Source organism: Orbicella franksi, chromosome 12 (genome assembly GCF_964199315.1).
Source record: "Orbicella franksi chromosome 12, jaOrbFran1.1, whole genome shotgun sequence".
Taxonomy (NCBI): domain Eukaryota; kingdom Metazoa; phylum Cnidaria; class Anthozoa; order Scleractinia; family Merulinidae; genus Orbicella; species Orbicella franksi.
The window spans coordinates 20164391-20190173 of record NC_138156.1 but is presented as its reverse complement, the minus strand read 5'-3'; the positions used below and the strand labels follow the sequence as shown (position 1 = coordinate 20190173).

The window sequence follows — 25783 nt, the reverse complement described above, 5'->3', positions numbered from 1 at the left end:
AGATTTTGTCAATTCTTATCCACATTCTTATTTAACTTAACGATTTTCCTTAACGATTTTCCTTAATAATAGCGTTGTCTTATAATTCGTTTTATTCAATTTGAAATATATGTGTTTTTCAGTTTCATATTTAATTACCAAAATTCTTATGAAGTGGCTCAAGGAAGGCAATGTTTCTCTACGTCGACAAGTCCACAAGAAAGATTTTCCTAAAATTACTGTATAACTAAATAGATCCATCCCCTCCTCAAAAAAAAAAAAATTATGACTATTTTTTTTTTATTTTTAATCAAGGCCTTTGCTCCGATCAGTGTTTCCCTTCAATCAAGGTTGATACGTATAAGTTATAGTTGCGTTAACAGAGATACGCTTGTAAGATGATAGGCATCGTTAGTTATAGTCTACTAAAATGCTGCGAAATTTCAACTCTGTAAAATAGTTTATTAAGAAGAAATCTTTTTTTAAGAAGATAGTTATTATATGGTCATTCTGGTCATTCTCGTGTGCAATAGTTGTTTTGTCAAATAAAAGTCTTACATTCAGCAGTAAAGGTTGTTCCTTGTTATAATCACGCGACAACGTGTTTATAAATTGGTGTGCGAAGGAAATTGTGTGACACTTCACGAGACCGAAAAATATAACGAAAGGCAATAATGACTCCAAATTTACAAAGTTGGTACCTTAAGTATTTAAACCACATTTCCAGGCTCCACAATTAGGAACTAAAGTATTCAAGAAACATTTCTACATTTTCACACTTCCACGGTTGGTGACTTAAGTATTGGAGACATTTCCACAATTTCACCACATTTCCACACTTCTTTATTAGGTACCTTAAGTATTCAAGAAACATTTCCAGATTTCCACACTTCCACAGTTAGTTACTTAAGTATCAAAGACACATTTCCAGATTTCCACACTTCCACAGTTAGTTCCTTAAGTATTCAAGAAACATTTCTACATTATTACACTTTCATGGTTGGTACCTTAAATATTCAAGACACATTTCCAGATTTCCAGATTTCCACAGTTAGTTACTTAAGTATTCAACAGCCATTTCTAGATTTTTACACTTCCACACTTGGTAACTTAAGTATTCAAGACACATTTCCAAATTTCCACACTTCCACAGTTGTTAACTTAAGAATAAAGACATATTTCCACTTTTTCCAAAAGAAAAGCAAAGAGAACTTTTTTTAATATTTGCATGCATGAATTTGCTCGTCAATACCTTAATTATGAATAATTTTGGTGACTGTGCATTCCATTCCGAGGACGCATTGTGCTCTTCTACCCGAAGTAAAAGCCTTACTTGCGAACCCTAAATCTGATTCTAAATCTCTTTTCCTACAGGAGATAAAGTCTACGATTTCCAATGTCCTGGCATTTGCGCATAGACCTATTAGCCGCCACGATCCCACCAAAGACCGAAGAAGGTGAAACCTACATAGTAAATGTGCAGTATCATGGCACTGGTCGAAATGACTACAAAGTGGATCATGAAAAGCTCGAAAGCACTTTACTGACAGAGTACCTGAGAAAAAGTGAGGTGCCAGACCTCAACCAGAAGCTAATGAAGTTGACGTTTGATATCACGCCAGCCGACAAAGCGAACAGCTTCTGCAAAAGTGTTCTAGAAAGAGGGGTATTTTGTCGTCAACATACTTACCTCTTCCTTGGTTACTCGAATGAACAACTGAAGACAAAATCCTGCTACTTGATGAGAGCCACCCAGGACGAAATTTACAAGCATTTGGCGAAGTTTGGCGACTTTCTTGAAGAGAAAAACCTAGGAAAGCGGGCAAGAAATATTGCAATGCTTTTCACGCCGCTAAACAAAGTCGTGCCATTGACTACAAAGGAGTACAAAATGCAAGCAGACATTACGGGCGGTATTACCAGAACGTACTCTTTCACTGAGGGATGTGGATTTATGTCTCCTGAATTCTCTTCCGAAGTACAGCGAATCTTCGAGCTTGATTATCAGCCCAGCGCTGTCCACGTCCGCTATCGAGGCATCCAGGGTATGCTGGTACTCAAAGAAGATTTGGCAGACGTTAAAGTGCTGTTCCATAACTCAATGCAGAAGTTTGTTACCCCAGATGAGAACATGCCTGAAGGGTTCAGCTTCGCTGATGTTGTGGATTATTCCCGCCCTTACGTCAACGGATACCTCGACACTCGAATGGTCATGCTTCTTGCTGATAGAGGAGTATCAGCTAAGAATCTACACGACTTGCAGACAGGCTACTATGAATTGTTAGAAGACATGTGCAGGAAGACTGCCGAGGCCGAGTATTTCCTGCGTTGCAAAGGAGAATTCCGTCTTCTGCAAGATATTCAACACAAAGGCATTGATAGCACCACAAAAAAGCACTTGAAAGGTCTGAGAAAACAAGAACTGGATGAGACGGAAAAAGCTGCATACACGAGAATTCTGGTTCCCAAGTCTCGACTGGTGTTTGCTGTTTGCGATCCTTACAAGAAACTGGGGTACGGAGAGTGCTACTTCTACCCCACGATGTTAGAGGACGAAACGGAAGGTTTTATCCCTGGCCAGGAGTTTGTGGTGATGCGAGATCCATGTTACCATCCTGGAGACGTGCGTGTGCTGAGAATGACCAAGGAAAAGCAAGGGTACGAGAACCTGAGGGATTATCTAGTTCTGCCCGTCAAAGGCCCACGCCCTCACGCGTTTGAATGTTCCGGTGGAGACTTGAGTGGAAACAAGTTCTTTGTCAGCTGGGATGAGAAACTCATTCCAAATAAAATAACAAGCCCCTGTGCTTATCCCCCAAAGAGGACGCCTGGATGTCGCAAAGCCGCGGCATTTGTACCCTGTTGTCAACTACCCAAGACCAAACTGAGCCCTGTTTGGCGAAATAGAGAAGGCCGACAGGAAATACGCGAATACTTTGCCTCCTACGAAGATGATTTAACAGACAAGATTGACGCGACCTACATGAAGTATGCAGCTGCCTTTGGCCCATCATCAAAAGAGTACCGAGAGCTCATCGATCAGTAAGATGCTTTACCAAGCAAATGATTTGACCCAAGATAGAATTGCACTGGAAAAGAAGTGGCTGAAGTGGAAGAAAGCGGAACCTCGCCCAAAGTGTGAAGTGCCTCCTCGTGATACATTTATACTTAGTGAAACATCTCCTCCTATTAACGACAAAAGAAACGAAAATGAAGATGATCAAGTTCCACTCATCAGACAGCGCCGCCTTTTCTGGCGTCGAGACAGGCCACAGTATTGTCATGGAGACAAGGTACATGAAATTATTAACAAGGAGGCTGAAAAATTTGTTAAAACATTTGCTGGTGAAAGGAAAAAGATAGTTTAGAAAATGATTATATGAAATGACTTTTTACCGTACAGAAACATTTCCTGCTCCATAGAAGAAAAAAGAGACACTTGGTTTAACATTCAGACGCCATAGTAGTACTCGGCGAGTTACTGACTGTATCATTAATGGATAACCTACAGTGATGGATGATTACCTTGATTAACAGTTACTATCAAAAGATTACGTTACTTTAGTATGCTCGTTTACATACAATCTGTCACTGATTAGAGACGAAAATCCCTAAACGGAATGCAAATGTACAAGGTTTATTCCCAATGAACCATCAATCGATCGAGAACCTACCGTTTTCTTCTCGAACAGCAAACTTTTTATTTATCTTACCTTAAGTGATGACTTCTTTCTTCTTCTTCAACCAACGTGTGGCAATTCAGATGAGTACTTAAAAGCAAACGAAACTACTATGGAGTAGAGAAGCCCCTTAAGAAATTAACTTCATCCGCTATGAGGTCATAAAAGAAAAATTTCCTGTTTGTTCACGTGACCTGGGGCAGTGGTCAACAACATAAAATGGAAATTCCGCCAACAGTTTATCGACGCAGGCTAAAGATTTCCGTTCCAATTGAGTTAATATGCCTGAAACTCTAATTTTAATTTTTTTTTCTTTGTTACTATTTGAAATTGATCTCTTTTTATCAAACATTGTAAAATAGAAATGAGACATGAGGGAACTTTGATCTTTGGACCCAAGGGCTGAAAGTAGTCCCAGAGTGGGCTGAAATAGTCCTTTAACACGGCTGTTTTGGTCTGCATTGTACTCAAATGGCTCCCGGCCACACAATGCTGAATCAGGTCTTGAGTCTCTAGGGTTATATTTTCACTTTGGGGCTGGAACAGATTTGGTTAGTTTACGGTGTTCTGGGATAAATTTTACACCTCAAAAAGACGGAGTTACAGACTTTTCAACACGATGCTTAAACAACTTTCGTTTCTTATTTCTCTGTGGGTCTGGATGGGGTTAACTGACAACTGACAAATGGCAAAAAAATAACTGACAACTACCCAAACATTTAACTGGCAACTGACATTTGTAGTCAGATTTGCTAACACCAGACCAAAGGTTTTTAGCCCTTGATATTCGTTTGAATTTCATTAAAATACTATTACTTTATAAGTCTGTTATTGTAAATCATTTTTAATTTGATACATGATCATCGATTGAAGGCCATGCGCTTCAGGCCTCAGGGAGAATAGAAATGTCTGCGGTTATTTTGTACTCCCGGAATTCCGTTTAATGGTTCGCTTTTCAAAATTTCAACAATTTCCGGATTTTCTGCAAACTGTCCCCCGAAATTTCCTTACCCGGTATTTATTTGTCACCGTTTCGAGTTTTTCGGAATTTTTGGTTGAATTAAAAGTGCCCCAGGAGAGGTTTTAGGACTTCAGTTAATTATTAATTAACAGCCACTTAACTGATCATGACAACTGACAAATGGCCCAAAATTCCACTGACAACTGACAATTGGACAAAATGTTAACTGTTAACTGACATTTGCACCCCGTCTCCATCCAGGCCATCTTCTATGGCACAAATTGTAAAGGGCTTGCAATCAAGCACGATCCCGTTTTCACTGTCTTCCGCACCGGACAGGACATCACCAGGTGGGCACTCCGGCAAATTTAAATCGGCACAGTAATCGAGCAGCCGTACGTGAAAACGGTTTTCAGGATTTTCCTGGGCACGAACGCTTTTCTAACAACAAACTCGTTCCCAGGGCTTTTCCAAGTCTCTAAGGTAAAAGCCCTGGAGAAGAGTTTGTTCTAATGAGTACCAACCCTACTGGTACAAGAACCGCTCTGGTCGGAGAGAAGGAAGATTGCGTGGCAAGACCAAAAACCGTCTGCATAGGAGGCTAACACAGACGCTCTTTGGAGTCGTCGTACTCGTACTCATCTCTTGTAGCTTTGAAAGAAATCTTTCTTACAATAACTGTCTAATTTCTCGCGCGCTGATTGGCTCATTTTTATCATCAATAAGAGTACAGACGAATAAATTTTGATCTGAAAATACGGCCAACACAGCCAACACATTCAGTGCAACTTACGCGCGGGGCATGATGGTCTGCTAAGTGGTTTGGTTATATAATGATCAATCTAACTGTATGGGAGAATCTTTGCTGACGTCATTGTTTACATTTGTTCTCATTAACAGACGATTTTGCGCAGAGAAGGCATCACACTAGACACTAATTGACTACAAACATTTAAAGAGCTTCTGAAACTTTATTACAGGTGGAAATTTTGGCTCTTTGCGTGTAATATTCGAGGAGAAACTGGCTTACAAAACTGCACAATTTCTGGGTGGCAAAAGCGCCTAATGAGTTATATATTCTTTGTAAATGTAATGAACACTATATCGAGACTTCTCTAATTAAGTGAATAATCTTAACTCTTTCTGATTCGCCAATTTGTTGCTTAGCAATGACGTCATCCGTTTTTACACGTGGATGTATATAGATAGTGTTAGCGACATATTCCCGCCAGTAGTTCAAGTTTCAGTTATCGTGCGTGCACAGTACGTGTTTTCAAGTAAATTAAGTTTTAAGCTACCCTTGACTATTTAGAGTGCAAGCGGAAACCGATGTGTAAGTACAAACTATTTTCTATGCTTGCTTTTTAGTATAAGTTTCAAGTTTTGACGTTTTTTAACCTTAAGTACCTTTAGTCTCGGTTTTTTTATACAACAGCCTATTGTACTAAGTCCAACACGTGGCAGAGCCCCAGTTTTCAAAGTTTTTATTTCATCTTGTTTTTAGCGATAGATCTTTATAGTTCACACTCCCCCTAGCTTAGGTTTCTATTTAGCAACTTTCCTATAAGAATCTCTGGTAATTCAGTTAAGTCCTTTCTTTGCTAGTAAATTCCCACATCGCTTTCAGTGGCGCTCACGCAAGCACGTTTTTATCGCATCGTACAATTTTATTGCTTTCAAGTTTTTAGAGTGTTGTCATTTATTGTATTAGGACAGTTAGCAGTATGCGTATCTGTTTGGGATCACTGATGATTTTAATTGTATCTTTACTGGGAAGTTTGACTGGAAGTATTGTCATATCGCAGTTATGATTGGAATGTTCGCTATTATTGTTTCGTGACTCTTGTCATCTTGTAATCTTCTATTATCTGGTAATTAGTTTATTCATTACATTATATTTCAGTTTACGTTCGATTATCGTCAATTAAATCACCGTCAATCACAGCTGATTTTCCGTGATCTCTGGCTTTATTCGATTAGTAAAGCATCTCCCACACACGCTAGTCTCATCGCGACAAGTTGTCTAGCAAGTGACAATTCAGCCTTTCAACAGTCGCTGTGAACCTGACGTTACAGTAAAACATCGTGGCTTGTTCTAAATTCGTCATCGGTATTTCGTGACAAACAATGAGCATCGCATCCGCACCTGAAGATCTGGCGTCGTTTCTTGACGAAGACACTGATGGAGACCGAGAAAATGTCGTGCCCATTGCCCAGTCAGAATTCAATGTCAAAATTTCAAAGTGAAAACAGAAGTTCTCAGAGAAGGGAAAGAGCTTTCTAAAGGAATTGAGAGCAAAAAGAAAAGAAACAGCTTTCCGAAATCTTAAAAGAAAATTAGATCACATTAAGAAACTACGTGAAGATCCCCAAACGGAATTAGAAGTTTTGGAAGTCGAACGCAATGAATTAGATTCTCTAAAAGATGTCTTTAATCAAGCGTGCTACACATACGAAAGTCTGCTGGATAGTCCCGCAGAAAAGGAAGAATCCTATCAGTGGTATGACGTTAGAGATCGAGAATTTACTGAACAAAGAATGAAGCTTTGTGAACAAATCCAGCGCCTTGAAAAAGGATCGCTTTTCACCAAATCTAGCGCCTCGTCGAGCCATAGATCAAAAGTAAGATCCAAGTCATCTAAAGGGTCGACTAGGTCCTCTTCGCGTTCCGTTTCACAAGCTAGAGCGGACGCCGCAGCAAAGGCAGCTAAAGTCAAAATAGAAATGGAATTTCTGGAAAAGGAAAATGAACTCAGGCGCATTCAACTAGAAAAGGAGTATGCGCTCGCATAGGCAGAAGAAAGTGCGTTCAAAGAAATTCTAGATGAAGAATATAAATTAAACACGCAAACAAAACAGGAAATTAAACTCGAGGACAAGGAGATAAGCCCCCAACAACCAACAGCCGTCACGACAAGAATTGCAAAACAGGAAATGAACACCAACAACCCTCCTTTTGTGCCTAACACGATTCCAGACAACTTTGGCCAGCAACCAGCAAACAATATACCGAACTTTGAACCATCATCTAGTATAAGTTTCGCCCTTAACCAGCTGGTCAACCTTCAAGCCCAACAAACGCAATTAAGCTCAGCGCTAATCAATCAACAAAAGACCTTTCACCTCCCCGTTAAGGAGCCTCCGACATTTTCCGGCAACTCATTCGAATATCCGGCTTTCGTGACCGCATTTGATAGTATTATCGCCGCCAACGTCCCCGCTGATAAGGACAAATTGTTCTTCTTAGAAAAATACACGACCGGCAAGGCCAACGAGGTGGTTAAAGGTTTCCTAGCGACAAACTCTGAAACCGCATACAGCGAAGCCCGGAAACTGCTCGATCAGCGTTTTGGAAACCCTGTGGTGGTAGCCGAAGACTACAAAAAGAAACTTAGAGGTTGGCGACAGATCAGTGATGGCGATAGTAAGGGACTGGAGGAATTCTCTGACTTTTTGGTGCGGTGTGAAGAGGCTATGAAGACTATGAAATCTATGTCGGAGCTGGATTCTACTCAGATCCTACAGTCGATCTCCGCCAAGTTGCCGTCGTACTCGGGCGTCAAGTGGTGTAGGTCCGCTCATGAGACTCAGGTAAAGGGAAAGAGGCTCGTGGGTTTTACGGACTTTGTCAAGTTTGTCAAACAAGAAGCCGAAGTAGCAAACGACCCGATCTTTTCTCCAGACGTACTTAAGAGAGAAAGGAAAAGGAACGGCCCGGTTAGAGACAACACCCGTGGCACAAGGTCGAGGTATCAAGGTGGAATCAATACAAGTCAATCATTGGTCACTTCTACCACTCCAGTAGGCCATTCTGAACAGACACAATCAGCAGCCACATCGGGGCGCGAACAGTCCTGCCCAGCCTGCAATGGCAAACATACAATAGCGAAGTGCAGCAATTTCACCAAGGCTACTGCAGACAAGAGGTTGGATCTCATCATCGAGAAACGCCTATGCTTCAGATGCTTCAGAGCGGGTCACGTTTCCGCTGACTGCACATCCAAGCAAACCTGTGGTGAGTGCGGAAAGCGTCACAACACCTTGCTACACGGAGCGACTCTAAAGTCAAAGACACGCAGCGAGCAAACTCCGCCAAGCGCTCAGTCGTCACGCAATCCACCCCAACCCTTGCAACCAGACCACGCTGCCGAGTCTGCTCACTCAAACGCTGCCGAGTCTGCTCACTCAAACGCTGCCAGCGTCTCCCACAGTTCTGTCGGTACATCGAACGCCATCATCATGTGTCGAATCGTGCCTGTAGTCCTGTACCATAAGGATAATCCCAGCAAAGAAATTAAAACGTACGCACTCTTGGATGACGCTAGTGACACGACGTTCGTGACAAATAAGGTAAAGAGCGAGCTTGGAGTTGAGGGAGTCGACACAAGTCTCAATTTAAGTACAATGCACGGCCGCAAAGTAATCCCTGTATCCCGTATCGACGGATTGATAGTGGAGCGCCCCGACAGACGCGCGCAGGTCGAACTCCCTAAGGCGTATGCAAGAGACATAATCCCATCCAGAAAGGACCAAATCCCAACCCCAGCAGCAGCAGACAAGTGGCAACACCTGAAGAAAATAAGGGACAAAATACCTCCGCTAGACGAAAACCTCGACGTTGGAATACTGATCGGATCCAACTGCCCGAAGGCGATTAAACCAAAGGAAGTGATAACTGGTAAAAGCGAAGATCCATACGCAGTCCGAACACTCCTTGGTTGGTGCATAGTCGGACCGGCCAGTCTTTCAGAGACCTCCCTAGACGAAGACGGTGTAGCAACGTGCAACAGGATTATAGCACATGAGAACACGCCTGAAACAAGCCACGTTAGTTTCATCCTGGAAGACAAGACAAAGGAGGTTCTAAACCCCTGCTATGTAAATCAAATGTTTGAGATGGACTTTGCGGAAAATAAGCACATGGCTCAGCAAAGTCTCTCCAAGGAAGACAAGAGGTTTCTAAACATCGCAGAGACGCGCATACACAGACGTGACGACGGCCACTACGAACTTCCACTCCCGTTGAAGGAAAGCTTCAAAGGTCTCCCTAACAACAGAGATGACGCTGTCCGACGCATGTACCACCTCAAGAAACGGTTTACGTCGCCGAGTAACAAAGAATACAAAGAAGAGTACATGAAGTTCATGGGAGACATGATTGAAAACGGCTACGCCGAAAGGGTTCCGAGTGATGCTGAGGCGAAGTCCGGCATGACCTTTTACATTAATCATCACGGTACAAGACATCCGAAGAAAAAGAAGTTAAGAATAGTCTTTAATTGCAGCCAAGAATACAATGGGGAATCCCTGAACAAGAATCTGTTGCAAGGTCCTCTACTGACCAACAACCTTACTGGTGTCTTGTTGAGATTCTGACAAGAGCCCGTTGCCGTGACATGTGACATTGAGGGCATGTTCCATCAAGTCCACGTCAACCCCGAGCACCGTGACCTGCTTCGCTTCCTCTGGTGGGAGGAGAATGATCTTTCTAAAGATCCTATAGACTATCGCATGACAGTCCACCTGTTCGGCGCGACGTCATCACCAAGCTGCGCCAACTTTGCACTCAAGCAAACCGCGAATGACTTTGAGGGAGAATACGGTGAACAAGCAGCCAACTTCGTGCGAAACGATTTCTATGTGGATGACGGCTTGAAGTCAGTCGCTACAGCAGCGTCAGCAGTAGAACTGGTGAAAAATGTAAAAGCCATGTGCCACCAAGGAGGATTCAATCTTCACAAGTTCTTGTCCAACAGCAAAGAGGTAATCAAGAACATCCCCGAGCGTGACAGGACAGAGGGAGTTAAAGAGATAGACCTAGACCTGGACGCACTTCCCTTAGAACGCACACTAGGAGTTCAATGGCGCGTCGAATCTGACAGCTTCGAATTCAGCGTCGTCCTGCAAGACAAACCATGCACGAGACGAGGTATCCTGTCGACCGTAAGCTCTATATATGACCCTATAGGTTTTGTAGCCCCCCTGATGCTTCAAGGAAAGTCAATACTGCAAGAGTTATGCAGTCTCCATTTGGACTGGGACGATCCAATACCAGAAGACACGAAGATGAGATGGGAGAAATGGAGAATGGAACTGATGAAACTACAGAGCGTCACGATTCCTCGGTGTTACAAGCCTAAAGATTTCGGTCAAGTCGTCAGAGCAGAGCTGCACCATTTCAGTGACGCAAGCGTCCGGGGCTATGGCCAGTGTAGCTATTTACGTCTCGTAGATGATGCAAACAAGGTCCACTGCGCTTTCGTGATGGGAAAATCGCGAGTAGCTCCACTCAAACCTGTAACCATCCCGAGACTCGAGCTAACCGCCGCTGTTTGTTCCGTACGGATAAGTCAACAGATTCATCGTGAGCTAGAATACCGGATCGATGAGGACTTCTTCTGGACGGACAGCAAAGTTGTACTTGGGTACATAAGTAATGAAAGCAGACGTTTTCATGTATTCGTCTCTAACAGAGTACAAGAGATACAAGACAGTACCCATAGAAGCCAATGGCGGTATGTTGACACTAAACAGAACCCAGCAGATGAAGCGTCACGTGGAATGAAGACCGATGAGCTCCGAGATTCGCGGTGGATTCTGGGACCAGAGATGTTATGGAAGGAAGAAGGCGAATGGCTGAACGATGACGAACAAGAACATAACTTGAAGTACGACGACCCAGAGGTCAAGAAATCCGTCGCCATGGCATCATCCTTAGTCGATCAAAGAATGGCCACCCTAGAAGAGAGAATCGAGCGTTTTTCTGATTGGTACCGAGCCCGGCGAGCAGTAGCACTCTGTTCGAAGTACATCCAGAAACTAAGGAAACGCGTGAACAAAGAACCAAGCGAAGTGGCCCAAGTGTCAGCTGAAGATTTGGAGGAGGCCGGAAGGTCAATCATTCACGCCGCACAGTCTAAGGCCTTTCAAGGCGAGTTTAAGTTACCTGCAAGGGAAGCAGAAGAACAGGGATCCTTCCCGAAGCAGAAAACTGCGAAGTTACGCAGTTCAATCAACAAGTTAGATCCGTTCATCGATGAATACGGAGTCCTACGCGTTGGCGGCCGCCTCAAGCATGCAGATCTCTCGGACAAGGTGAAGCATCCAGTAATCCTACCCAAAGGCAACCACGTGACCAGCCTTATAATTAAGTACTACCACGAGCGCAGCAAACACCAAGGCAAAGGAATAACGCTCAACGAGATTCGATCCCGCGGTTTTTGGATCATTGGAGGCTCGTCCGCTGTGAGCAACGTCATTGCTTCCTGTGTGACATGTAGGAAGCTGCGAGGTGCCGTTATTGAGCAGAAGATGTCTGACCTTCCCGAGGACCGACTAGAAAGCTGCCCACCCTTCACATATTGCGGCGTAGACTACTTTGGCCCATTCACGATTAAAGAAGGGCGCAAGGAGCTAAAACGCTATGGAGTCCTATTCACTTGTATGTCGTCAACAGCTATCCATCTGGAGACTGCAGCCTCGCTGGACACAGACTCCTTCATAAACGCGTTGAGACGCTTCCTAAGTCGTAGGGGCCCAGTGAGACAGCTAAGAAGCGACAATGGAACAAATTTCGTAGGAGCTCGTCGAGAACTCAAAGAAGCTTTAGAAGAAATGAATGATAGCCGTATTAAGGAAGAACTCCTAAAGTCACAGTGTGACTGGATCAAATTCGAGATGAACGTTCCAGCCGCAAGCCACATGGGCGGAGTATGGGAGAGGCAAATAAGGACGGCGCGCTCAATCCTATCCTCACTTCTCTCTAACAATGGTACACAGCTGGATGATGAGTCCCTGAGGACGCTAATGTGCGAGGCGGAAGCGATAGTCAACAGCCGCCCCCTCACCACCAATCACCTTTCAGACCCAGATTCGCCAGAACCGCTAACCCCTAATCACTTGCTGACAATGAAATCTAAGGTTCTACTCTCACCACCCGGAAAATTCGAGCCAGCTGACATGTACACCCGCAAACGCTGGAGACGTGTGCAACACCTCGTCAACGAATTCTGGACCCGCTGGCGAAAAGAGTATTTACTAAGTCTTCAGGAACGACAGAAGTGGACGCGGCCTCGTCGAAATCTACGTGTCGGCGATGTCGTGATGGTTAAGGACACCAACCTTCCACGGAATGCATGGCAACCCGCCCGCGTCGCCACGGTCTACCCAAGCCAGGATGGTCAAGTCCGCAAAGTTCAAGTGGCTCTACCAGATGCCTGCCTGGACAAGAAAGGAAGGAGGTCAGGACCCATACGGTATCTGGAGAGACCGGTACAGAAACTGGTACTTCTTGTACCATCCCCTGAATAAAGACCGGAGTAGTCCCGGCCGAGGAGCCTGCTGCCAACCATGAACTGTGACATTAATTTTCGTGATAAATATAGCTTATGAACATTGTAGACATTGAACATTAGTTAATTACATAAACAGTGATTAGTGAAATATCTGGATATTTCAGGGGAGCCATGTAATGAACACTATATCGAGGCTTCTCTAATTAAGTGAGTAATCTTAACTCTTTCTGATTCGCCAATTTGTTGCTTAGCAATGACGTCATCCGTTTTTACACGTGGATGTATATAGATAGTGTTAGCGACATATTCCCGCCAGTAGTTCAAGTTTCAGTTATCGTGCGTGCACAGTACGTGTTTTCAAGTAAATTAAGTTTTAAGCTACCCTTGACTATTTAGAGTGCAAGCGGAAACCGATGTGTAAGTACAAACTATTTTCTATGCTTGCTTTTTAGTATAAGTTTCAAGTTTTGACGTTTTTTAACCTTAAGTACCTTCAGTCTCGGTTTTTTTATACAACAGCCTATTGTACTAAGTCCAACACGTGGCAGAGCCCCAGTTTTCAAAGTTTTTATTTCATCTTGTTTTTAGCGATAGATCTTTATAGTTCACACTCCCCCTAGCTTAGGTTTCTGTTTAGCAACTTTCCTATAAGAATCTCTGGTAATTCAGTTAAGTCCTTTCTTTGCTAGTAAATTCCCACATCGCTTTCAGTGGCGCTCACGCAAGCACGTTTTTATCGCATCGTACAATTTTATTGCTTTCAAATTTTTAGAGTGTTGTCATTTATTGTATTAGGACAGTTAGCAGTATGCGTATCTGTTTGGGATCACTGATGATTTTAATTGTATCTTTACTGGGAAGTTTGACTGGAAGTATTGTCATATCGCAGTTATGATTGGAATGTTCGCTATTATTGTTTCGTGACTCTTGTCATCTTGTAATCTTCTATTATCTGGTAATTAGTTTATTCATTACATTATATTTCAGTTTACGTTCGATTATCGTCAATTAAATCACCGTCAATCACAGCTGATTTTCCGTGATCTCTGGCTTTATTCGATTAGTAAAGCATCTCCCACACACGCTAGTCTCATCGCGACAAGTTGTCTAGCAAGTGACAATTGAGCCTTTCAACAGTCGCTGTGAACCTGACGTTACAATAAAATTTTAAGTTTTTAAACCCGCGTCGCACAAAAAGTGTTCAATACAACGGGCTCAAATTCCTTGAGACAGATAATCTGCTGTGCCCTTTCAATATTCAGAACTAATGCTTTTGTACTTCCACAAGAAACTGCATTGATTATGCTAATGAGGCAAATATTGTAAATAGTTAGGTGTTTTGCATTGGACTGTTGTACGATTGTAAACAGCCATGATGTCACATAGCATTTCTTGCATGATATTATACATTTGTAAGAGATATATAATTGTCCCCGAGTTTGGAGACATACAAAGCACACCGTGATGGAAATTTCAGTTTCTTCTAGCTTGTCTGTCTCCATTTTCAGATTAGTTTTCGAATTGTTCTATTACATAACATATTCCTAAAAATGACCTCTCTTCTACTGGCAAAATTCATAAAGTTAAAAAAAGAGCAACCCTCTTTCCTGTAAGCTAAGGTTATTGTCGGTAACAGCATTAATTATTTCAGACCTTCGAGACCTATCTCGGTTCTTCATATAAACGAAAAGAATAAATACATGTACGCATGGTGAACCTCTTTGTTAACTACAGTTAAATAACACCTTGTAAGAAAAATCGCGCTAAAAACAGTGCCTCTATCACTCAATAGGAAAACAGCGCCAGTCAAAGGCTGTTAACGTAATGAGGGCGCCAGCAAAAATATAAAAAAATTTACATTTTCATAATCAAAATAAACGAGTGATTTTCCGTTCGTTTTCTTACATTGGCTTCCAAAAGAAATAAAAAGCATTTTCTCCGTGTTTCTTGCAAGTTATAAAGACCATCGCGAAAGTTTGGGAGAATTCAAAAAAGCGGTAGAAACATTCGCCTGTGGCTTGTGTTTCTGCAGCATTTCTTGTTCTTCCAAATTTCCACTCCAGTTCCTATTTAACAATTAGACTACGAGCCCAGGTTCTATGAGCGAATGGTCAACGAGGCGTGGCCGATTGTGCGCTCCCTATGTTCACAACAGAAAACTAAAACGATCTATTGAGAAATTTTGATTTTGCAGCACGCTACAGCTTAATTAGCCTGCAAGCTTATTCGTACGGATAAAGTCCCACATTTATTCCTGTAATGCTTCTTCGACAAACTTTTTTGCTCGTTCTTCAAGTTTCCGCACCTCGTGACGCATTTGAGGCGTTTTACGACGTGCGCCGCGAAAAAATCGCACTGCTCCTGTTCCATCACAATTTGTCATCTCCACACTTGTTTCATCTTCGTCTTCATTTCTATCTCCTGGCTCTTCTTCTCCTTCTTCTTCTGTTCTAAGAAGAGGTGACCCCTCTGACGATGAGGCTTCTGCAGAGCTCGTGGTCCTCGTGGTCTCATTCTTTTCAAACATTGCTAACTTCTGCGACAAAACGTCTCTATCGACCGTTTGGTTGGCGGCTTGGTAAGACATCTTGCTAAGCCGTTTGCATTGAGCACAAGATGGGCCATGGGTTGCTGCAAGCTTTATATAAGTCTTGTCAATCCTTTGAGGCAGGTCGTCCGTAAAGTTGGCAAAATACCCGATCAGTTCCTCTCGACATCTCTTCTTTCTCTCTCGGTTCCGCTTGAATAGCCATTTAACATTAGCGCGCAGTTTAGCACAGGCCTCGGATGTATATTCCTTTATGGTCGGTGAATAACTGCACGGGTTTATGGCTTTTTTTGGTACGAGTTGTTGATCCCAGCTGACAAAGAACTTACTGCCGCCCAGATCTCCTCCGCAGCGCTCGAACGCGTGGTCCTTTCCTGGTAGCACCAGACAGTCCTTCAAGTTCTCGTATCCAAGCTTCCCGTGGGTCAACTTCAAAATTTTTATGTCTCCAGGATGGTAGCATGGGTAGCGGGCGACCACGATCTGTTCTTCAGAGGAAAATTCTCCGGCTTCGTCATCTAGCAGTGTAGGTTTGAAGTAGCACTGACCCTTCTCTACTCTGTCGTGAGGATCACAAACACCAAACACTACTCTAGCTTTGGGGACCAAAATTCTGACACGTACCACGGGACTTCTTGGTGGCTCGTCGTCTTCGGCAGGGAGAACATAGCTACGATCGATCATCTCTTCTATCTCATTACGCTTTATGGTCGTCAAAACTTCTCTCGTAAGTCTATCAATTCCACTTCTGATATTTCCTGCATCTCTCCCAGTCAGGCGTAAGAGATATTGAGCGGACGCGGAGTCATCGGGTATTTTCCTCAACAAGTCTAGATAACCCTCATGCAGGGCTTGGAGATAACTGATTGGCACCCCTCTGGACTGAAGAAGTATGATCAATCGAGTATCAAGGTACCCGTTTATGTGAGGCTTGGAATAATCCAAGATTCCTATGAAACAAATATGTTGACGCACCTCGTTATTCGGAATGTTGAATTTCTGCATGGACTGGAGGAGCTGCACCTGAGGGGCGTTTGTGGGGTCATCTTTCAGCACCAACGTACCTTGAAAACCTTGGTAATTTACTTGGACGGCGCTAGGTTCGGGATAGCTAAGGCCAAGCTGGCGTCGCACCTCAGTAGTAAACCCATTTGACATAAAACCACAGCTATTAGTAAAAGCGTGCGGTTTTGTTCCAAAAAGTCCACTCTTGACGTCTGGCTCGACTTTGTAATCCTCTCTAGCAAGTTTTAGCATATGGTCAAATCCAACGAATAACAAGCTGATTCTTTTGGCCCGCTTTCTCACATCTGTTATCTTAACGAAGTTATCAAACCGTGCCAACAGATCGTGAATTTCATCTTCCGACGCGTTCATTAAGTAGCACTTTTTCTCCCTGAACTGACTGTCGGAATGACCAAGGTAACGATAGTGCCGTCCTTCGCAAAATATGTTCCTCTTCAAAATGCCTACACAAAAGTTGTTACTCCCGTTTTGCACAATTGGTTCACTGAAAGAGACAGACATCAGGTTACCGGGGAAAGAACCATTCCCATTGGTACGTCTTAAGTACTCGAACAACAGACTTCTTTCCAGTTTCCTGTACTCGAATCGGTAATCGTTATCGTTTTCCCCCAAATAATCCACATGTTTTATGTAGTCGGCTTCGCAATCGGTGGGCGGAGCAGCGTTTTCAGGAACAGTGATACAAACAGGATAAGCCATAAGACCTTTGTTACTGTTACAATCGACTCTTGGTGGCTGCAGAGAGACAAAAAGCTACTCAGTATAGTAAATCAAGTTGTGTGATTGTGAGGTTTTGGTTAGTCAACCTTGGAAACTGCTTTTAATTCTGATCACACTCCTTCTGGGTGCCGGGGCTTAAGGAGCTTCCTTGGTTAATGCGCACACGTTCTGCGCATTACAAGATGGTCCCACAGGAATCTCGGATTCTAATTTATTCGCCTTGGCAGATTACTGTTAGAACATTCCATGAAAGAGCGTATTAAATGGTGGTGATATATTTGTATGAAAGCGAATAAAAACAAGCAGAGTCGATCAGACGAATTACTCCACCGGGGCGAGAAATTCTCGATGCTCAGAGTGTGTAGCGTAAAGGAAGTTTGCGTTTGGAGACGTTTAGGTAGATATAAGAATACCGAACTACCGAACTGAAAAACTCACTTACGTTCGGCGTAGAAGAGGTATTAATAAAATATGAGAGGATAGGGTATTCTTAAGAGAAAGATTTGTTTTTTTTTTTTCAGTGTGCACGTTCACTGTATATATTATGGTATCAGAACCTCCCTATGTAATTCGATACCATATTTTCGTCTTTAGCTTTTTTCCAAGCTGTTTTCGCATGATATATCTGTTCCGACACCAGGTATCGCACAAGAGACTTGTAACGCTTTGGCATCAGTAACAGTAGTCTTTCTTATTAGCTAGTCGATATAAAGCGCTATTGAAGTCTCGCTATCAAACTTAGTGTACGTAAAGGTGCATCATAACAATATGATGCGACGCTCATGTCGTCAGCAAAGTTAAATTTGCTTCGCCATTTTCATTGGCAATATTATAAAACAATTGATTCATGCTTTTAGCTGTGCACTGTCAAGTTCTGATGCACTTGGGAAGTTTGGAGTGGCCTCGACCAACTCTTACGCTTCTCTTCGTCCTCACTCGGAAGCTCATAAGAACCATAAGAGATACAGTGCCTTGTAAACAATGGAAATTTTGAAATGCCTGCGTAGTTCTGTTCGCAGTCAAATCGAAAGGAGAGCTAAAGAACGCTTTTAATGAAACGACCTCTTGTTCATTACTTCTATCATTTGTTCTAAAATGACTTGAAAGTTCGATTTTAAAGTTTTTCTTCTTGGTGTTCAGAGTTCATTAGCTATGACGTCGATAATCCGACTTGACTGACAGATAGTGCATTATTTTTCATATCAACCTACTGTTATCTGTGGCCTGTGTCTTCGTTTTCTCTACATGCCTTCTTCTCTCAGTACTTCATATAAACACAGATAATGACAGCAGCTGACGGCTTCCTAGAATGCAGCAAACTATGAGCGTTGACAGCGTTCACGGCATGGCGGCGCGCAAGATTCTTTCAACTCACTTGCATAGTTCGTGAGCCGTATCCAGGAATGCATGAGCTACAATTAGGGGAATCCCCGAACTAGATTTAGAAATTCCTTGATCTATTATTTTCGTCCTTTTCATAACCAATATCGTTCCTTCCTTTGGCTATTTGGTACTGTTGTTAGGAGGGCATAGTATGGTACATATTCCTGTATAAATCGTTTCAATCCCGCGATTGAAGCTTCTTACAAAATAACACATTGTAATGACGTGTAACAGACTGGATTTCTAGAAAACGTGAGCACATTTCTAGGAAAGAAAGTAACCTCCCACGCAGACGTTCTTTGTATTCGTCGTGCGTTGCTTTCCCCACCCCTCCCCGTCGCCCTCCCTCTCAGACACTCATAGAGGAAGGAGAGATTGCGTGACGACTCAATGCATAACTAGCACCATAGCAACAGAGCTGTTGCATAAACATACGTTGTAAGTTTGTTAGGTCACTACAGAGAAGAAATGTCTTAGATCCAGTCTCGAGTCCCTATACTCGCGAGGGTTTTTGAGATTGGTAAGAAATGTGAAAAAGTCTTTATTGGACGACGGCTGGAACAAACAATGCAATTGACACATGTATATTTTCGCAGGATCAAACTAGCGATCGCTTGATTTGGTTTGAAGTTCGAGTAACCCAGCTTGGATATTATATGGCAAGTGCCGAAGTTGTAGGCGCCTCCAGAAGAATGAAAACAACTCTGAAGAGATTTGGCGCGCTTCAAGCAAGGCCTAAACATTGTGAACATTCGCTCCTCCTACACATACTGTAGAGGAAAATGAGGTAAGGAAGTTAAACCATAACAAAACTTTAGAAAGATCTTTCGTCCTTTTTACAAATGAAATACTTTTAATAAACAGTTTTGTTGATTATGACTTCAATAGAAATCTTCTAATAACATATACAATGGTATATTGGTAAAGGCTATAGTTTCAAGCGCAAGTACAACCTTAATTTATACTCGAGATTTACACTGAGTCTTAACAGCCAGCTTCCTCAGAAGCTGATGCTGTACTCGTAACTGTAAGATAAACTGGCAAAAAAGCAAATATTGTTGCTAACTATAATCGGATTGTTTTTCTTTAAGCAAATCAACACTTCAAATAAACAGCTTTGCTGCTTGTAGCTTAGCATATAGTTTCAGCGTATAATTTCAAGGGCCACTCTAGATATACACTAGTCTTAAAAAAGCTACCTTCAGTTCTACAAATAGTATTTGAAAAAATAAGGTTATGACTGTACTTGTGCCTATAAGATTTACTAGATTTTATGTAAATTTAATTACGGAAAAAGTAGGCAAATATGACCGTTAACCATGGCCAGACTTACTTAAGCTTAAGGTAGTATGTCTATTGTGAACGTCCGACTGAGAGTCACCAAAAACATTCCTTTTAAGGACTGCCCTCAACCAGACGATCACTCTGTTTACTGTAATACAACTTAGTTGATTGGATGGCCAAGTGATTTGATTATATAACGAGCAATCTAATTGGTCGGCTAAGTGCTTTGGTTACATAATGAACTGTATAGCTAAGTGTTTTGTATTAAATTGTGGTTTGACTGTAAACATAGTCATGACGTCACATTCGGTTTCTTAAGGGATATTATACGTTTGTAAAAGATATATAATTACCACTGAGTTTGGAGACATACAAAGCACGTCATGATGGAAATTTCAGTTTCTTCTAGCTCTTCTATCTCCATTTTCAGTTACGTTTTCTCTTTTTTTTTAACTGAATACATTTTGATCGAATGAATTGTTCTACTGCATAACAAATTCCTAAAAATGGCTTCTCTTCATTCAACTGGCATATTTCATAATGTTTGAAAAAGAGCAACCCTCTTTCTTGTAAGCTAAGATTATTGTTGATAACAGCATCAATTATTTAAGTCTGTCACATAAACGAAAAGAGTTAATGCGTGTACGCATACTCAGCCTATTTTTTAAACTACTGTTAGATAACACTCTGAAAAAAATGCGCCCAAAAACGACACTTAAATAGATTATGAGCTCGAGATGTCTATGAGGTGATAGTTGATGAGGCCGAAAGTAGATTTAACTATGACCTCAGAGAAACCGAGAGCGAATAATCTAATTGTTTTAGTGAAATCCTCACTAAATTTCCTTCAAAACAAGATCTCCAATCATTTCCCGAAGTTATAGCTCATTATTTAGCAAAATTGCGCGAATTAAATTGTTATTTGGAGCCTGTGCAAATGCGCTCATCGGTTGAGTATTGGCAAATTGTGAGGTTTTAAGTTGGATAACGGTCAGTTTCCTTTCGTTAGTGTTCTTGAAAATTTAATTATGCAATAACATTTCTAAATCCTCCTCGAAACATTAAAAAAAAAACTAGCAAATGTTGTCATTATGTGGACGACCTCTACCACTGCACTCTACTGGCTGATAGTATATGAGTAGCTCGAATTTCTCGTTCTCCCAAATTTCCACTCGAGTTTCTATTAAACAATTAGATTATGAGGTCGAGATTTCTATCGCGTGATAGTTGACAAGGGCGCATAGAAATCGAGAGCGAATAATCTAATTGTTTTAGTATAAATCTACTAGTCGTTCAAAACTTTATCTAAATTCTCTTCACAGACACTTCGAAAACGCCAAGAGGCGGCCTTCATTTTGTTAACAAGGGGACACTGCTACGCTACTCACTATCTATCAGAGAATAGTCAGTGAGTAGCATAGCCAATCAGAGAATGGCATTCGTGATAGAACGCTAGTAGATTTATACTAACACGCGATAGAAACACAGAAAAAATTCTATTTCCAAACTGATGAGATCCGACATACCCCCACCACTGCAGAACCTCTGTTTTCATTTGTTCATTATAAATGCTGCCTCTGTTGTTTCTTTTAGCTGGTGTTCATTTTTGTCTGTTTGTTTTCTTTGCTTTTTGTTGTTGTTTTTGTTGTTGTTGTCTCTTGTGGCTGTTGGCATTGTCAACTCTTGTTTATTACTTACTACTAAAGAAGTGCTTCGCTCAAAGAGGCAGTGAGCAACTCGTGACATTTCTCGACAGCACTTTGTACAGAATCGCGTTGGAAATCTTTGTAAATACTACAAAAATCCATTCTGCTGGGCGCTCGGCGCAATAAAAGCATTCAAAATTGCAGTCATTTCTTTCCAAACTGGCTGTGGAGTAGAAGACTGAGTTGCAGAATCTTGAGCTTCTTCCCGGTCGGAGCTGAGCTTCTCAAATTTCTTCTTAAGCTTTGCGAGATATTTTTCAACAGCATCGTAGCTCGTAGCATTCCAGGCAAAATCCGGCGACAGGTACTCCCCGAGCTTTTGACATTCGGAGCACGATGGCCCATGCCCAGGATGAGACGCAAACTTATCAAAAAGTGACTTTGCTTGGGAAATTAGGCCGTCATTGCTTTTAAAGGTAGAGAAATACTCTCTTAGATCACTCTGAAATTTGGCATTTTCCTGAAGCTTGCTTTTGGTCGAAGGCTCATCTGTTTTCACCTCTGTATTACAAGATTCCATTTCTTCAAACCTTTGCCTCGTCGGAGGTGGTTCCCTCGAGCAAGGAAGGGCAGTGAATATCTTCCGAACCTGACTCCAATTAGAACGCAAAGCGCTGGTCATGTGCTCGCGAACGGACTTTGATTTATGGAGCATGAGATTTGCATCCCAGCAAACGAAGTACTTGTTGGCAACAACTTGCTCCTCTGTTGGTAACGGTAAAACGAGGCAGTCTTTGAGGTTGTCATACTCTCCTTTATCGCGGACAAGTTTGAGTACTCGAATACCTGAAGATGTGTAACACGGTAGTGGAATCACAAGGACCTGAACTGCTTTTTCAAACTCTTCTCGTTCTTGAGGATTCAAACAGTCCAAGTTAGGGATAAAAACGCACTCATCTGACTTAAGGGCGTCGTCGTTATCGTCGTAAGGATCCACAATTCCAAAAACCTCTCTTGATTTAGTAACAAGAACTCTGAGGTTAGTGCCATCATGATCTTGCATCTCTTTGACTTCGTCGCTTTTTATCTTGCAGATCTTTTCCCGTGCCTCAGGCGTCATCCCGTTTTTTATTTTACTTAAAAGTTCTGTTCTTCCATTTAGTCGAAGAAAGTGCTTGGCATGGGTCAAATCGGCTTTTCCAAGGTTTTCCAGCAGTTGATGGTAAAAGCTCTGCAGTGCCAGTAGATAATCACGCTTTACACCCCGTTCGTCCAAAAACATCACAGAGAAAACGTCCAAGTATCCCATCTTGTAAGGTTTGGTGTAGTCAGCAATACCCATTGTTAGGGAGTTACGACAGTTGTCTGCTGCATCTGGAATTCTTAACAGTGCCTTAATTCCACTCGAAGGAGTAATCTCTTCACTAGCCGCAGACGTTATCTCATCGCAACGCACTAATTTGCCAGAAAATGCTGGGCAGATGACTTGAATGACGCTGGGTGCGTTAGCTAGACTGCATGCTGTCTTGATCGTTTCAGCAAGTTCGGGCGACATCAACCCACTTGGCACATTGGAGCTAGCGCTGCGCTCGCATTCGACCTCGTTTTTCTTTAACTCCAAGCTTCTTTCGAATGGTTCAAACATGTGCTGAATCTTAGCTGCTCTGTCAGCAAATGAGATGTCATTGCTTAAGATGCCAGACTTTCCGCGCCTGTCGCTAACTTGCGTGTCAGTTTCCTTGATCAAAAAGCATGTTTTGGCCCTCAATTGAGACGCAGAAAACCCCAGAAAGCAATATAGCGAACCGTCGTGTTCGATGCCCCTGCTTAATAAGCTATTTATTTCATCTTCAGAATAAGATGAAAACTCAACTATGAGAAGTTTGTCCCACACGTTTCGTTTTCCTCCGGCTTCGGAAAGCAGCTGATTGATCATTAAACAGCTTTTCACCTCTCTCGGTTGTGTTGGAGGATTCGGGATGCCTTTTCGAAGAAAGACGTGCTTGACGTAAAGTTTGTCATCGGATGGACATTTCAGTGGCTTGTTACACGACACAAGGAAAGGTCCGGCCATGTCGATCTGGTCAGCTTAACCACTTCAGGTAAAATCTAATGAAAGAGCATCAAATGTAACCATCATGACCATTGCTCGAAAAATTATCGCCACATCTTGGTTTGAAAACCTTACCTATAACAGTCTTAATTAAGTTATCAATATCAACTTTCCGTGCTGATTGTCATTAATTTTCATCCATCTCTACCCCAAACAAACACCAGCTAATTTTACATGCCAGAAGTCAGTGAAAAGTCTTATTTTAAGTACTTTTTTTACAATGTGCAGAACCTTGAACAATTTTTGTTGTCTTATGTAGCTTGAGGATAGTTCCGCTTGAAGCGGCTTTGATATTGCAATGGTAATGGGACTCGAAAATGGTCTACACGTTGTATTCAAGTTCATTTTCGAGTCCCCATACCCTCAGTTTTAAAACGAGACTGGTGCAAACCCATTGGAATTAATAAACCAAATCATTTACGTAAATATGCAAATAAAACAAAGGTTTTTGCACCAAGCCTTATTTTCAAATACAGTAAAATTGCCTGTTCGCAAATTCCTCGTCTTGACTGGATGACTTCTCAAGAATCGCTCATTCGATTTTTTTCTCATCTGTCGAAGAAATGCTAGTTTCAACTTTAAAGTTTATTGTGCCGTTGGGTGCTAGAAGAGAGCTTATAGTTGCATCTTGTTAATCCTAACAAAAATACATTTATTGATGCAGACTGATCGTTGTAAAAGCATTTAGAATTTGCTTGAGTTCCGCACTTGACAACTGATACAGGTCACTGTCATTTTCTTAGGAAATGAAATTAGTGTCACATCGTGTCAGCGAGGTATGTGCAGTGCTTTGAATTTAAAGAGAAATCACTAGCATGGATCTAATGTCTGTAGAAAAGAACACAATAGACCACTGATTCCATGGCCTTGATCCAAAGCCAAGAACATTACACCGAAACTAAATATACTTTAAATGACGTCAATGTTGGCATGGCAATTAAACCGCAGCCAATCAAATTGAGGAACTTATCGGTCGGCTATAGTTAGGTAAAACAACCGATCATCAAAGAAGCAAACAAACACAATGATTGACAGTTGCCGTCGGAAAACTCGTAAGACTATTACGTATTCTTGTTTCAAAGAGGGCTTTAGGGGAATGAAACAAACTCTCGTCTCCTTCCAAAACGATTGTAGTGAAGTCAAGCTTAATCAGAAAAAGATTGTGAAAAGAACTGTTCTTCGAGAAACTTCTTGTAAAATTACGAAATAAAGAAAGGGTGCAACAACGTCCACTCAGTCAATTATATTGTAACTAAAGAGCTAACTTCAGCTACTTCGAACAGAATTGAGTCGGGGACTCGGCGAGTAACTAATTGTCTAAGCGAGAGCTCTTCAGAGATCAAAAATTTTAACTAAGGTAGGGGTAGGCAGAGGGAGCATTCACGAGACTCTGCGAGACTGTCTGCCATCTGGCCATTACGACAGATACCATCGGAATCCCGTTTACAACACCTCAACCTGATTACACGAAGCTCATTCTCCCGCTTATTATTCTTTCCCTCTCCTCTCAATTTACGTCTCTCTACATGACGTCTACAATTATTTCAATCTGCAAGAATTTTTAACTTCTAAATAAACATACATGACATGTTCGACTCATATAAATCAGAGAAAGCGTTCTAGAGAGGTGGCGGGAATCGATCAATTATGTCTGACGATCAATGTGGAGCCAGGAGCGTTCTAATACGTTTTAATGCTGCTGCAGTTTTGAATTCATCGAGTTGACTTTCGACGTAGTTACGCAGGCATTTTGCTTTATTGGAATTTTGGAATTGTGTACCATTAGCAATTTTCAACAGTTCATTTTGGGTAATCAGGAAATGGCAATGGAAAGAGTACTTATCACTGACGAATCACTGACTCTTTGATACCTATTGATAGAACAGACCAGGCCATGAAGAATAAAAAGAGGGCCCTGATCGGATCGAGACGATCACTTTTAAGTTTGCCGAAACGACTCCAATACCGACACAAGGAAGATGGCGTTGCGGTACATTTAAGTTTCCTCTGGCTTCTAAGGAATATAGAGTTATAATATTGGCAATGATATTTACCTGAAGGCTGACAGCGTTGTCTTTTAGGTATATCGTCCTTTCCAATTATACGAGGGAAACAGCTAGCTTTGGGTTAAAGCAGACAGAAAACTGCC

The 25783-nt window shown here is 42.0% G+C and overlaps 4 protein-coding genes and 1 pseudogene across 4 annotated transcripts in view; 4 read left to right on the top strand and 1 right to left on the bottom strand.

Annotated features, from left to right (window-relative positions):
* The first annotated feature begins 1012 nt into the window (after window positions 1-1012).
* On the top strand, window positions 1013-7413 carry LOC145462296 (uncharacterized; annotated as a pseudogene).
* Window positions 3123-25783, top strand: part of LOC145462531 (uncharacterized) — a 57139-nt gene continuing 34478 nt past the window's right edge. Inside the window, exons 1-2 of the mRNA XM_081446065.1 lie at window positions 3123-3272; window positions 19188-19378. The gene's annotated coding sequence lies outside the window, so the exon portion shown is untranslated. The remainder of the gene's footprint in view (window positions 3273-19187; window positions 19379-25783) is intronic.
* On the top strand, window positions 7555-9996 carry LOC145462295 (uncharacterized). The gene has a single exon (XM_081445795.1). It carries the CDS (start codon window positions 7555-7557, stop codon window positions 9994-9996), a length of 2442 nt encoding a protein of 813 aa, XP_081301921.1.
* LOC145462294 (uncharacterized) lies at window positions 10033-13652 on the top strand. Its single transcript, XM_081445794.1, has 2 exons — window positions 10033-12891; window positions 13403-13652. Exons 1-2 carry the CDS (start codon window positions 10033-10035, stop codon window positions 13532-13534), a joined length of 2991 nt encoding a protein of 996 aa, XP_081301920.1. The 3' UTR covers window positions 13535-13652.
* On the bottom strand, window positions 15163-18509 carry LOC145462293 (uncharacterized). Its single transcript, XM_081445793.1, has 2 exons — window positions 18420-18509; window positions 15163-17223 (listed from the first exon to the last, which is right to left on the bottom strand). The coding sequence occupies exon 2, from the start codon at window positions 17185-17187 to the stop codon at window positions 15163-15165; it is 2025 nt and encodes a 674-aa protein (XP_081301919.1). The 5' UTR covers window positions 17188-17223; window positions 18420-18509.